General features: G+C 41.6%; 1 protein-coding gene across 8 annotated transcripts in view; it reads left to right on the top strand.

Moving 5' to 3' along the window:
* Positions 1-14,866, top strand: part of HTR2C (5-hydroxytryptamine receptor 2C) — a 266,373-nt gene that overhangs the window by 217,467 nt on the left and 34,040 nt on the right. For all 8 annotated transcript variants that reach the window (XM_054076041.1, XM_054076039.1, XM_054076040.1 and 5 more), the window contains one exon: positions 2,290-2,931. In XM_054076041.1, coding sequence (XP_053932016.1) covers positions 2,547-2,931 — 385 coding nt within the window. In that variant the 5' untranslated portion in view covers positions 2,290-2,546. The remainder of the gene's footprint in view (positions 1-2,289; positions 2,932-14,866) is intronic.

Here is a 14,866-nt window from a genome sequence, read left to right as displayed (position 1 = left end):
TGATTTTTTTAACTCCATGTTCTGATTCAACGTGATTCATGTTATTACAGAGACATTTGTGAAATGCAAGAGAAGAATGACCCTACTGAACACTTCAGTATTCAGTCCAGAGCAGTTATAAAATTAGACATATTTAATTCAGAAAATCTCCTATTGCAGGTTAGTTGGTCCCTTTGGGTTTTTTATGATCTAGAGTTAAGGCATCTCCCTGCCCACGTTCCCTTGGCAGCTCTAACTAGCTCATGACAAGAGCATCATGCCCATTCACACCTGTGGTAAGAGCAGTAGTAGTGTCACCTTCTCCAAAACCTCCAAGAGCTCAGACCGGGGAAGGTGTAAGACCAGTGCTGGGTGTCCTGCTGCCTGACTGTGTCCTCATGTTTGAGCATGAACTTTCTGCTCATCCTGCCAAAGCATTATTGTGGCATGATTAGGAGTGACCAAGACTCAAGAGAGTGAGTTTCTGGAGACACAGAAATTCACACTGGCTTTACTGGGGGTGTCCCACCCAGCAAAGCTCAAGTGCTGCAAAGCTGCCTAGTATCTCCTTCGCTGTGGAAAGGTGATGTGGAAAAATGGTTAATTTTGTTCATAGCTTTAAAGTAAGAGCTGTGTTTTGAAAAAAAATACTCAGAAGTATTTTTAAACTTTCTAGAGATTTTTAGATGGGCTAACTTGGAAATAAAAGTCGTCCAGTGACTACTTGTTAATTCATCTGCATGTGCAGCTGCAAAATTATTTTCTGTGCACATAATGTAAAACTTCCTCCTAAATATGAGGTTTAGAGACCCTTTGGGAGTAATTAACTATAATGCAGAAGCAAATCTTGGTTCATTGTACACACTGCTCATTTAAGAAATGTTTTTGTGCATAGAGCCCATTAGTAAGTTTCCAAGAGCTCCATGAATGCTAAATATTTTATTATAGGACTCTGAGTGCTTCTTATGTTACATAAAATCTAGTGTAATCCTATGAATTACATTCAGTTTTTGATCCTTGGACAGCAAGTGGCTGTGTTGCATGTGTGCCACAGTGTATACAAGGGCTAAAATCTGGCTTTTGTTTATTGATTAACAGCAATAGAACAGCTTTTCTTCCTGTGAACTACATGAGATGTTGAGGATTTGCTCGACCTAGGTTGCACGCTATTGATTTTATTCCACTTACCAGTCAACTTCCATACAGTGTATGTATCGGGGGTTTGTTGTTCTAACTCCTTTCCTTCTGTGCTTTTAGTCCTATGCTGTACATGGTTGTTAGGATCCCGATTGATGCAGAGAAAATTCAAAGCAAAGCTGCTGTTTTCATCAGTACGGGATTGGCACTTAAGACAATTGAGTTCCTGAGACTGTGATTTAGCCAGGATTGGGAATACCTGCCCTTAGCCTTAGCAGGTGTAGGCATGTGCCTGAAGTTAAGAGTATGCTTAATTTGCTGAATTAGGTCAATGATGAGGCTAATGGACTCCTTCAGAGGCAGAGCGTGATGCTTTCTGGCCTGTATTAAATGGGCAGCCAGGGGATATAATCTGACTTGCCCTCGGTGTCAACTAATTTATGAAGAAGCATAAATCTTGTGAGATACCCTGAGGAAATCTATCCTACTGACTGTGCATGTGATGAGGATGCTGAAACTCACACATGCTGAGCAGCAGTCTTGGGCAGCAGCTTGGTGGGACTGGGCTTACTGGCCCAGTGATCTCTTTAGTCTCTGTTATTTATTTCTTTGAAGAGGTTGACAATACAGCATCGTATAATGTTGCCTAATATATATTGTACTTTATCCACCATTTATTTCCCAATAAAAACTGCTGTCTTTATTATAATAGGAGGGTTAATCGTTAACATCTGAGGGGTTTTACAACTGTGCTTTATTTTAGAATATACAAAATATATACACTTCCATTTAAGGAGATAGTTTACACTGTGCTTTGGCTGCACTTTCTGGATTGGTTGGAATTTTGTGCGATTACTATTTTACACAGCGGCAGAGCATCTGTGAAGTGGCTATCAATTGAAACATATTTTGCTCTTCAGACTTGCTTTTGCAGGTTTCACAAAACATTTAATTAGTGATAATCAGCTTTTAACCAGCCAGAGCACACTGATGTTATTGTCTCCCCCATGATGGTAGGCATAGTCTGTACCCATAAGATAAATTACTGGCAGTCTGAAGAGCATCCTAAACAGCAGGAAGGAAGAGAATAAGAATGTCATTTGCATGGGGATAAAGAAGGTGGAGTGTATACTATGATTTCAGTGAAGAATATACTTTTTCTTTCCTTTTCAGAATGGTGGAACTGGAAACCAGCTGGAGATTGCAAAGTCTCCTTTCCCTTGAGGTTGCTGGTCAGTGGTCACCTTCCACCACATCTAAGGAAACTAGAAGAGCTCCACACTAACTTCTGTAAAGTTGTTTCACTATGGAAGAGCAAATGATTTTCTGGCTCAGGTTTTGTGAAGTTCGGCATCTGCCTTGGACCTGCAGTTTGGAAAAGGGATCATCTCTGAGGCACAGTTAAGAGACAGAAAAACCAGTCCCAGACGATGAGCACTTTAAGTAGCACTGGAATATTACTCAGCTTAACGACAGTGTCTGTTACGCTGGATTTTAGCTTGCATGGTGGTCTGATGGCTTGGTCCCTAAGCAGCAATTTGACTCTGAATCAGAGTTTGCCTACATCTGATCCTCCTAATGCCTCAGAGAAGGGCGAAGTCTCTCGGATGTCCATGAGGGAGAAGAACTGGCCAGCCCTTCTGATCTTGGTTGTCATCCTGCTGACCATTGGGGGGAACATATTGGTAATTATGGCTGTGTCCTTGGAGAAGAAGTTGCAGAATGCCACAAACTTCTTCCTGATGTCCTTGGCCGTGGCAGACATGCTGGTGGGTATCCTGGTCATGCCGGTGTCGCTCATTGCAGTCCTGTACGGTAAGTGGCTTCCTTCCTTGTTTAACTATATGCTTTTGCAGGGAATCCCCTGAGGCTGCAGCGATCCGTTTTGCCTAATTCTTCATGTGTTAACTTAGGGAGCATCAATGTGGACTTGGCCATGAGTCTGTGCAGAAGTTCATGCTCCACTGCATGAGGGTGATGTTATGCTGGGAGCAGAGCTTGTTTCCATGTGGCTGAGAATGACCCATGAATGGTGTTGGCATTTTGGGGTGGGGGGAGAGAGCTGTTGCTGAGGTCACCCAGAGAAACTGCAATAGTGAGACAGCTTTTCACCTATTTGTTGGAGTGCCTCAAAATTAGCCAGGACACGAACTTAGGGAAAAGCTGAGGAGTGTGTTTGGGACTGACCTACCTCTAAGCCAGGTCAGAATGAGTCCTTGATCTTCCTCTGATGTCAGCAGGATTGGACCAATAATATGGTTAAGAAATGAGGTTTGCATGAGTAGGTTGACATTTAAGCAAAACCTTTCACTCTTGGCATTTATACTTGAGCTTGCCTTGTGCCTTTCAGGGGGTCATTTTGCCTTTCTGTGCCTCAGTTTCCCTATCTCTAACCTGAGAAAGTACCCTCCATTTTAAAACACTTAGAAGTTTGCATGCATAGATGTAAGCATTTATGGCTCCCCTACTATACTGGGGTCAGCATCCTTGCGCTGAAGTGGGGCGTTGTTCCAACGTTTAAGTGTAGAATCACTGTTAGCATTTCAAAGGAGTAAAATCTCAAACACATCCAACTTTCTCATCTATCTGAGATTCTGAGTCCAACTTTTTTTTTTTTTTTCAATGTGGTGCTTGGACACGCCATTCCTGTATATTACAAAGGGATATTGCATTTGCCTCTGTATCTCTGATCATCATGTTTGTGTACTCGTGCATCAATATAATATGTCTTTAATAGATAACACTTAATCATTTTTGATGTCTGTTTTCAGTTTTTCTTTGAAAAGTGTTTTAATGTTGATATTTCTTGGGGAAAAAAATGCTGTTTACATACAGATTTGATTAGAAATTGGTTTACTGTCCTATAAAGTGAAATACAGAGATATTTATATGACTTCTTCCCTTGCCTAAATGATTAAGTCAGAGAGAGATTCATTTCTAAAACACATTGATCAAGCATACATAATTCTAAAGCTTATATAACTTGTCTACAGTGAGTTAAATCAATATGTGATTTAGGTACAGACCTAGCCATTGAGATCTTATGAATAAAGCTTTTTATTTTGGGCTGTCAGAATAGTTCCACCTCTAAATCTTGTGCTTATTACGACACGTGTGTTTTATTTTTAGCATTTTACTCCAGTTCCCTGGAGCTTGAAAAAGGGAGCATATAAATACTGGGTTATTTGATTGACCTGCACTTGCATAAATTCTGGGTTACCCTGTGAGTCTAAAAAGGTGAATTTATGGAAGTGATCTTCCTACATACATCCTTTTTGAGCCTTTGAAAACTAATAGAAATAGATTTTCTGTTCTGCCTAGAAAATGATTACTTAAGGTTGTTTAAAGATATAAACCATGCTGCATATTTACAGGCAGAAGAGGAGTTGTAATTATTCCTCTTTTCCACCAGAGCATCAGGATTAGCTGTTGATGGCCCAAACACTTCTTCACTTGCAAACATCACTAAACAGATTTTTCTAGCAAAAAGTTGTAATTTCAGAATGGGCATGGAAAATTTATGGAAATACATGAGAAATGAGAATAGCTGCTGTTATTTCAGGGGAGCCAGGAGGCAGCTGGAGCTGCGCTGAGTGCTGGCACCACTCCCTTGGGGCCAGCTGGGTAGCCTTTGGTGGGCTGGACCAAAATAGGTGTGTTGCCTGCAGGCTTTGCGAAAGGAGGGGGAAAAGCTTCATTTGGTGGAAAATGGAGCCTCAGAGGAACTTGTGAGCTGATTTGAAAAGGACTTCTGTGAAATCACTTTTCTATATTATTAAAAGTACTAATTGTGGATGTAAGGAGCCATGGCTGTGCCACTCCAACAGCAAGGAGAGGAGGCTGCCAGAGGGAGCAGGTGAAGTCCATCCCCTCTGTAGAGAGATTATTTGCTGGCTCATCCTGAAAATAAACACTTGGTTTGATATCCAGAAGCTAAAGGGTGTGGATTGACGAGGTATGTCTGAGAGAGAATCAAAGGAAAAAGAAAGACTGAGATCGTGTCAAGGGTTTTGCCCTTCTTTAAATCTACCATAAGATACGGGCATCTAGAAAAATAATTTGGGATAGAAGACAAATAAGGCACATCAGCAACCTCAGCATTTGGTGGTTCATGTAAATAAAACACACATGAAAGAACACAGAGGAAAGGAAGGTTAAACCTGTCGCTCATCACTACATACCACTTGGACCAAATACAGGCATGTCTTCCTCAGCTTCACATGTGCTGTAGTCATCAAGCTTCTCAGAGTTCTACTCCTAACTTTAGCAAGGAGGGGAGGCAGATATCTTGTATATTGTACTCAACATGGTGGACCAGTTCTTATGACAACATGAGACAGCAACTGTAAAGGCTCTTGGCAGAGATGCAATATTAATAAATGCTGTTATTACAGCTAACAGACTCCAGAAATTCATCACTTATTCCTGAGTCTCTTTTATCTGGTGTGATAAGTAGCATCTCTGCACCATTCCACACGCTAATTTTGAGGACAGAGTCTGGCCTTTTGTGTAACATTGAGTTTCTTACCTTAGTTTCCTTTGAACAATAGTTTTTGGAAAAATCGTTCTTCTTACAACAAGCACTCCGGGTGCCGCTGTGGTCAGTAAGGCAGTGGATCTTATCTTGTTTTCTAAGAGACAGAGGTCATGAAATCCACACACATATACAAATGCTTTAGTAGGTTTTATATCTTGTTCGACACAAACCTGTATCAGTGACTAAGGGGGCAAATTTCCATACCTCAGGAGAATTCCTTGGAGAGTAACAGGGGTTCATGGTCATGGACCGATCAGGGAGAGTGTTACTACTTGGAAATGTAATTGTGAATGTTAAGTAATTTTTACTCTGTATATTTTACCCTGGACATTCTATGTAGTCTACGTACGATGACACTGTGCTGTTATAAAATCTGCCATTTGCTGTATGGGAAATGTAAGCAGCATATCTCTGCCAGATTTGTAGAAGTATCTTTTAGTTCATGTAATAAGAAAGGAGCCTTAAAAAATACATATGATAAAGAGAAGAACGATGAAGTTGCTTTTAAGTTTCCACATCAGTGCTCTCAGCCCCAGTGATAAATTCCAGTTTGCAGAGTAGGTTCATTTCCTTCCTTTTCAACTAATGAGGTGAAGTAGATTTCACTTGAAGCAAAACCAGAAAATTGAATAGAAGAAGGAAAAATCAAGTTGTCAGTTTATTCAAGAATCTTATTACAAAAGAAGGGATGGCAGGATGCATCATGCTGATTTTTCACCAATTAGTCAGCACTCTGATACATTTATCAATTAATCAATAAGTCTTTCTTTCTTAAATGTCTTGGAGTAATTGATGACTTGCATTTGACAACTTAGAATGTTTTCCATGACATGCAGTTCCTGAGGAACTAAACAAATGAGTATGCTAATTACTAAGTGTGTATTAGAGAGAGTAAGTGAGATATTAACACATCAGAAACTTCTGATTCTCCAAAGCAAAAATACTGGTGTGACAGAGTGTCAGGTATTCTGTATGTAACGGAGCTCAGAACACACAGAGATTGCCTTCTCTCCATGGACCATTTTAGGGACAAGTAGTGGGTAATGGGTTTGCATCATGTCTAGTGTTTATGGGCAAGAAAGAGAGGGCTGCTTTCAGTCTAGGAGTAGTGAAGGAATGCAAGACAGTCTCATCAGCTGATCTGAGTGGAAATTACGGAAGGTATTAAGCTTCCTTCGTTCTAATGAAATGGCTTCACAGTCGCTAACAAGTCACCAGAGTGTTGCCAACAAGGGGCCAGCACACTTATCTGCAAATCCAGGTGCCCAGGCTTCTCTCTTTTCGGAATTTCAAAAACCACTGCAATGCTGGCAGCCAACTGCAGCTTCCAGGAAGGCTGGTATTAGATTCTGCATCCATTAGTCCCAACTGCTGGAGCAGCTTTATACCCAGATTATTGTTATTATTGATAATTATCATCATTATTAAGTGGTGACAGAGATGTGCTGAGCACTCGCAGCAGAACTTTTCTGTTTATTCCCCCTGTGGTGGAAAGAAGGGTGGAGCAGAAAGAGATGTCAGTCGAACAGCCTGTTCTGCAGTCTTGTTTTGCCTGACCCCGCTTTGCCTTTCTAGGGTGGCACTTGCTACCAGTGAACATCTTGCAGAGAGGCCTGATCAGGCGAGACAAGGACAAGATATTGCTGAGTAAGTTTTTGGGCGCAGTCAATACCTGAAAGGACAGATGGAGGGTGCCTCGGGTGTTTGTAATGCAGATCTCAGCAGTGCCAGCGCATGCTGCATACCTTGATGATGCCGGGTATTTTCTGGAGCTGCAGCATGGAGCAATGTGCTCTTTCAGCAGCTGGGGCCATCTGCTCTGTCATTACTTTTTAATTGTTTCCCTGCTGATTTCTAGTAGTGACTCTCAAGGTAGAGGTTAGTATTTACTGCTGCCAACCAGCTACAGGTACCTGCACCCAAATGCTGTGTTGAAAGGATACAAGGAGTTAAAACCAGATGGTTTTGGCTCTTCATTCTCAAGGAAAAAAAAAAAAGAAAAGAAGAAAAAGATAAATTAAGAAGTAATGCTTTTTATACTGGAGTTTCCTTAAGTCTTTTAACGTATTCATGGCTGTGAGTTAAATGACTGCAGTCATGTGTCTGTGTAAGTGACTGTCAGTCCACCTGGATTAATTAATGGCCTTTCCCTTCTGACAAACTTCTGGCTTAGTTTTTAGGTAGTTACCATCTAATCTAGTCTTTGGCTTATGACTGACATAGCAAACTGGTGAGATCACCCTGCATTATTTTACTGCAACAAGTTGTGCTTAAAATCCTACAAAGGTCTGGAAAATGATAAACCCCGAATCCATGAACTGGCAGTAGATAGTTGCTCACCTATCACACTGCTGTGTCGCTGTTCTCTCCATGCTCTATTACCCTGGGTGCCTCCCTGTGCCAGGGAAGCAGCATCCAGCTATTTCTGGGCTCCTGGATAGGCATTTGTACACCTTGGCGAGGACTGAGGGGGATCTCTTTCCTCTTCCAGCTGATCGAACTGTCTGTGTTACTGCCAGCAGTAACTGCTGCTCCATGCTCAGGTCTGCTGGTGACAGGGTAAGATGTACTTTTTAGATGTTATGGGATTTTGGAGCCCCTGCAGCCTGGCCAGTGGGCAAAGTGGTGCCTGGAGCTAGGGCTGGCAGCGTGGCAGTGGAAAGCAGAAACATCATGTCGAGAAAAAGAGTGAAAACAAGCACAGTATCACCAAGGCTTCATCCCCAGAGAGCACCATCAGTGTCTCCTAGCACAGTGGAAGCTCAAGGAGTTTTTTAACATGAATATTTTACAGGCTTAGCGTTTGGACCTTCTTAGGGCTATATGGAGACTTTCTAATTGCTTCTCTCAATACTGTAGTGAGGCTTTAAATATTTATATGATTGATATTAAGTATTAACATGATTACTGTCAGGAAAAAAGGTGAAATCTCACCCTGTTAAAATAATGCCCTTATAAATGATGCCAGGGGTACAAGTCCTTCACTCAAGAGGAGTCAGTACGGAGCAGTACTGGGTCCTGAACATTTGTTGCATCTAATCAGTGAGCTGGGATGGTGGGAAGGAGCAGAGAGAAAAGTTTTTTATGGCTTATAATCAGGATCCTTGAAGAGCAGCTGAAAGAGAAGAGAAAGCAAAGTCAGGGCTGGTGAAGCAGTGAAGACAAGGCAAATGCCTGCAGCAGAACCCCGGAGGTGAGAGTAAAAGCTGTGGGCTGCAAGCCTAGCCATGGTGTGAACCATTGCCAGCTCAGCCTCCCAGAGCCTTATAAACATCCACCTCTGCCCTGAGAAAATTGTATTTTGGCAGCAGCTTAGGTGCTTTTGTAAGAAAATTCTTTTTAGAGATGTGGATGCCCCCTAATTCTCTAACCCCCTGGGGCAAATGCTGTTATTCTGAGTACATGCACTGACATCTCATGCAGGTGATGCTCAGAGAGTGGGATCAGCTCTGCTGTGTGCAGGCTGCTCTGAACACGGTCCAGGAGCTGTGGGGGTGGCTGCAGGTATGAGAGGAGGTGCTGATGAGGTGCACTTCCCTTCAGAAGAGACGACAATGAAAAGAGAGTGCAAATTATTTAAAATCTCTAAAAAAAAAAAAAAATCAAACCACATAGTTACAGGGACACTCAGCCTACCGTAAGCTGCAATGAAAATAGGAAAAGAAATCACGAAATATAAATGGTTGCTGTTACCTAAAATATAGACTAAGGTCTTAATGAATGGAAGCCCTGGAGAATGATCCCAGAGTATAACTGCCAGACCAAATCAGACCAGAGGTTCAACTAGAGTAATATTTTTTCTCTGACTAGAGCCTGAGCAAAGCAATGAATTTTCCTGTGCCAGACTGTTACAGAAAAGCCTCCTCAAGGGAGGGATTTCCTCCTAGACTATATTGGCTGTTGTTTAACTTGTGCCCTGTATTGTGAGAATTATCTCCTATTGTGTGTATGTCTCAAGGTTTGGTTTTGATTAGCACTTTGGGATATGATATTTAGATAGCTAGAAATGGTCAGTCATCTTAAAAATCCTGACAAGTCATGGCCTTAACTACATCCTGATGACACCATGTTCCAGATGGCAGTTTCATTATTTTCAGAAGTTATTTTTAATTCATGACCATTCTGTTTGTACTGAGTTACCAATACAATTTAGACTTTTGCTACAGCATGAGTGAATGGGAACACCTAGTCTGTCTGCTGTGTCATACACTTAGACATGGGGTGCTTTTTTGTTCTCCAGTGACACCTTGTACCTGGAAAGTGTGCAACTAAATTTATATTTAACAGCATGTACTAGTTTGTTTTCTTTTATCATTGGTAAAATCAATTGGCTGCCACACTTTTTGCTCATCCAGCTGCATTTATTCTCTTTTGAAGTCCCCACAGCTTTCTTGTAACCTCAGCTAACCTAAACAATTGTCAAATCTAAAAACACACTACCTCATTGTTCACCCTCTTTCCAGTCTATTAAATGCAAAGAAAACTTTAATTCAGATATCGAGTATCTTGCTGCTGAGTTTTCTCCACATGAACAACTGTCTCTTTACCTAATGCGACAAATGGGGTTAAGTTGTGGCATATCTGTGTTGCTGTTGGGACAGAAAGCTGTGTATGGTACCCTGTATTCATGTAAAAGTTTCTCTTCTGCTACCCAGGGTTTAAATTGTGCTTAGAGCGAAGGGAAAAGGGAGAGTACTCAATAGTCTCTTGGATATTCTCTGTATCCTGTTGAATACGAGACTGTGATTGTAAAATATTTTGAGGCAGTTAAAAGTTAACTTTCAGGATTTCCCGCAGTCTGTGAAAACATTGCACCCTGTGATGATACTCTGCTTGATCATGTTTGGAAATCACTTTAGTACCCTATGTAGCTTTATCTTATGTTGGTGGAAAACTGATGGCTTTTGGTCAAGTGAGAGTCAAAGGCTGATAAGCTGAAATTATCACACAGATCTGAAGGCAATGACAACACCTGGCAAGAGGAGGGAGTGATGGTACATGAGTTTTCTCAGCAGTGATTAAATTTGTTCACTTGCATTAACATTGACCTCTTCCAAAACACTATGAGTAGGAGCCTTTAGCTTATGATTGTTATATTGAAAGCTGGCTTTGCTCCATACAAATTAATTTCTTCTGAATTCCATTTCAGATCTCATCTGAGATTATCTATACCTTGGGTTTGGCTTTTTATCTTGTTTATTTTATTTTTTTGTTAAATTTTTAATGTTGGAATTTGCACAAGACTGGAAGGCTAGTGGGGAAAGTGTCATTATCTGAGCAGTGCAAAGTAGTTTGAAATAAAGACCACAGTGCTTTGAAGTACTTCAGAGTCATCTTCTTGCTACTCTTATTAAGCCAGAATTGTTTTTAAAAATTGTCACAGGACTTTAATTTATTCTAGCCTATTGATATTCTCTCATTATTTTGAAATGTCTTTTTATTGATGTCTTGTCTAAAAATCTCAAGTTTTACATATTCTTTTGTTTTGAGATGAGCAATCAAATTTGGTATTTGCAGAATGGCATCAATATGAGCTGGGTACAGCAATTTGGCTTTTTGTTTTGGTCTAACTGATAAATTTCTACTTGTTCACCCAAGGAGCAGCTGCACTCCCAGGACTTTGTCAGTAGGCAGGTTGTGTATGGCTGGTGCAGGGCTCTCCATTAAGATAAATACTTCACATGAAATTAACATGAATTACATATTTCTTTCTGTGTCTTTAATTTTTTTCAATTAATTTCATAGAAAAAAACTGCTGCATGCTCTTCTGGAAGGCAAATCACAGTCTTTCAGTAGCTATGCAAAATAAGAAATTATTCAAAAAGGGGAAAAAATTAAAGGCTTAGCCTTTGGGGTATTTGATTTTTTTTGTTGTCTTCCTCTCCAAGAGACCATGCAACAATCGAAAGAGAATTAAGAATATTGGGTGGACCAGGAATGTAGAGGAAGCACAGCTGATGTCAAACCATGGTGTTTATGCGGGCAGAGCCACCCTCGACAGAGACACCTGGGGCTTAAACTTATTTTGATTTCCAATGAAATAACGTGTCACCGGTAACACCTGTACTGACTGTTCCTGTTGTCTTGGAACATTTATTTGACTGAAGTGGCTTCATCATGCACTCCTTTCTAAACCCCCTTGAAGTTTTAGTCCTCATCAGATTGAATAAGAGAAAGATCAAAAATGAGCAGCCCATAAAACTGGAGAAGGATCATCTCCAACTCTTCCATGAAGAGCTGCTGCCACACTATGTAAAACAAGACACACAGACAGCACTGCTGGTGAGGTTCTGGTCTAGAAGGGAGCCAGTGAAAAGTTTCCTGGTCAAGGTTTTTTTCTGTCAAGCTTCTCTTTTTGAGACAATGAATGGACTTTGGATTCAAGGCTTGTAACTAAGGGGAAAATCCATAAATAAATTGATAAACTCAAGGAAGCAAGTCAGGGAGTAACTTAGGAGGTTTATTTTAATTAATTAAAGAATTACTTTGAGTTGAATTTGACTTCTGAACAATCTCTCAACCTAAAGTTGGGTAGAGCAAGAAGTGCTACAGAGTGCGCTTCACTCCTCTGGAAAGTAGATTTGTATCACTTCTAACATCTGCAGGATCTGTCTTTCTTCTAGTAGATTGAATTATAAGAGTGTTTAGTCTTTGACCTGTCATTGCTTATTTGGGCAGATGGTGAAGCACTTTATCAGAGACTGAGCTTTTTCTACGTGTGCTGCAGCTGCATGGACAAATTTAGAAAGGCTATAACAGGAACTGGACCCATAAAAATTCAGATTTTGGTAAAACCTTGGCTTGCATTGTGAAGTCCTCCTAAAAAATTCCATGGCACTCATTGTAAACCATCTATATGGAAGCTCTTTTCTCTCCCTCAGGACAGTCTTTATCTTCCTTAGCAGGCCTCTTAGCAGGCAACAGCAGCTGCTACATTTGCAGCATTATCATGGCAAGCAGGATGGGACAGCTAGAAATATATTTCAGAATATTGGGTGAGAGAGGAGCTGGCAGGGCTTGCTAGTAGTGCAGCCCAATTATCATCTGAATTGCATCCTTGGGGATCCTGTGCCCTGCAAGACAGGATTGCAGGCAGCTCCTCATGTCAGTGATTCCCACTGTATTTGTCTGGCGGAACGATTGGAATAATTTCTCCAGCCTCTGTGAGAGTGCGTAGCCACCCCAAACCCCAGCCCAGGCTATGGGCTTTGCTGTGTGCAATGTGTAAGGGCCAAAGTCAGAGCAAGTATTGGGGGGCAATGATGCTTAAGTTCAACCAACCATAACTGTCACCCAGCCTCTGTAATATTTTTATACCTATCTTATCTGCACTGCCATCTGTTACCCAAAGGAGGACAGGTGAACTGGGTATTAATATTGGCTGTAATGAAAGCACAAGTCTCCCTCCTGGGCTATCGGCAAAGCTTCATTAACTTCATTTATGGACATGAAGGTCACATTCCGCAGGGTGTCCTGCTCTGTCTGGGGTTTGCAGGCGTGGGCTGTGAGCTGGGCAGTTTTCTGGAGCCTATGGGAAACAGGAGCTGGTTTCTGTGGTCAGCAAGCACCTTCTTCCAAGGAAGAAGCTCAGTGCGTCCATCTCTGATAGCGATGAAGACAGCTATGCCTGAGCTCCCAGGATGTGCCAGCTCATATATTAGCTGTGTGACAGAGGCTTCTAACCCATCACTTTGGCATTGCTTGGGTACACTTGCACATGGGAAGCCTTGTCTTGGAGGATTGCAGAGGACCCTTTGCCATAGATCTCTAATCTTGCTTCCTGTACTGCCAAGCTCCAGGTGACGTAGCAAAGTGTTTGCTGTTGCAAAGATTTTTCCCCCAGAGTAAATCAACACCAGATGTAAGATAGAGTTTGGATGGCACCTTTTTTACCTGCTGTGGGTAGGGCCTGGCAGTTTTGTGCCAGGTCCTTATGACTAATTTGAGCTCAACTACAATCCACATTGTGGAGTATCAGTTTATGGGACTCTGAAGACTAATTTCTGCTGTCAGATACAGAGGCAGAACTGTTACTATTTAAATTTTTACCACCTCCCTCTTTCTTGTTATTTCTTCACTCTGCACTGCCTGTATATCACCCAGCTCTGGCTTCAGTTTGCTTCTTGTTGTAGGCAGAGGTATTATTTATTACCTTTCCTGTGTTCCTTTCCATTGACAAGAAGATCCTGTCCATATGTCGCCTTTGGGAGGAAACACCAGAGAACAATAAATGTTTCACATTTGTAAGCATGCTTATTTGCTCCTCTTAACCTCTTGCTATTAAGCAGCCAGCTACTTCATCTGTTGTGGGTTAATGGAGCCTTTAGCCGGTGATCTGCTGAAATGTTGCCGCATGTATTGCTCAGGCTGCTCAGTCCAGCACAGATGAACACAGCACAAAAAATGCCATCAGCTTCTGTTTCTGGTAGCTTTCATCATGAAGGCTGGTCATGGAGAAGGTTGCATGGCTGCTTTCTGTTGGCTGCTAGAGCATTTACTGATTTCACACTCTCTGAATGTGCTTGCGTTAGATTTGATTAAACTACACCCCTCTAGAAAGGCTGACGGGAACCACAGAGCCTCTGAATATGGACTCAAGAGCAGGGTGCACTTGGGCACATCAGGGGGGCTGTGCCAGCTTTCCAGCCTGGCAGTGATGGGTGTCAGGTGTGAACGAGCCACATGTGCACTATTCAGTAGTCTCGGCACATTACATCACTGCCAGGCTAAGAATTAATCCTAGCCTTTATCAGGAAAATGTGCTTGTGGACCCGATTTTCCCAGAAACTCATTGTTTGCCCTGTGGGTTTGGCAGTTTTTTTCATAGCCAGAGCCTCTTGCAGAAAGGCCTGAACAAAATCTAATCTGGAAAACGCTGCATGGAAGCATGAATCCATATTTCTGATATTTAAGGTGACACATCAAGTAGAAAAGAGAAGTCCTTTATTATTTTTTTTCCTACGTGTAGAAAAATGAAACAACAGGAATGCTAAAGTACACTCTGGTTCTTATTTTCCAACTGTGTTGCAGCCTTCTTTGCTTTGATCAATGGCAGCAGGATGCAGGTAGGCAACATTATGTAATTTTGTTATCTCCCCCGTGCTTACAGGTGGACCTAGGGAATAAATTCCTATAAAATCTACCAGGGGAGATCCTGACCACGCTAAAGTCAGTGGGAATATTGGCAGCAAGTTCAGGGAGGCTAGGGCTTTT

Source organism: Cuculus canorus, chromosome 10 (assembly GCF_017976375.1).
Source record: "Cuculus canorus isolate bCucCan1 chromosome 10, bCucCan1.pri, whole genome shotgun sequence".
Classification (NCBI taxonomy): domain Eukaryota; kingdom Metazoa; phylum Chordata; class Aves; order Cuculiformes; family Cuculidae; genus Cuculus; species Cuculus canorus.
This window is presented reverse-complemented; position numbering and strand designations above follow the sequence as displayed.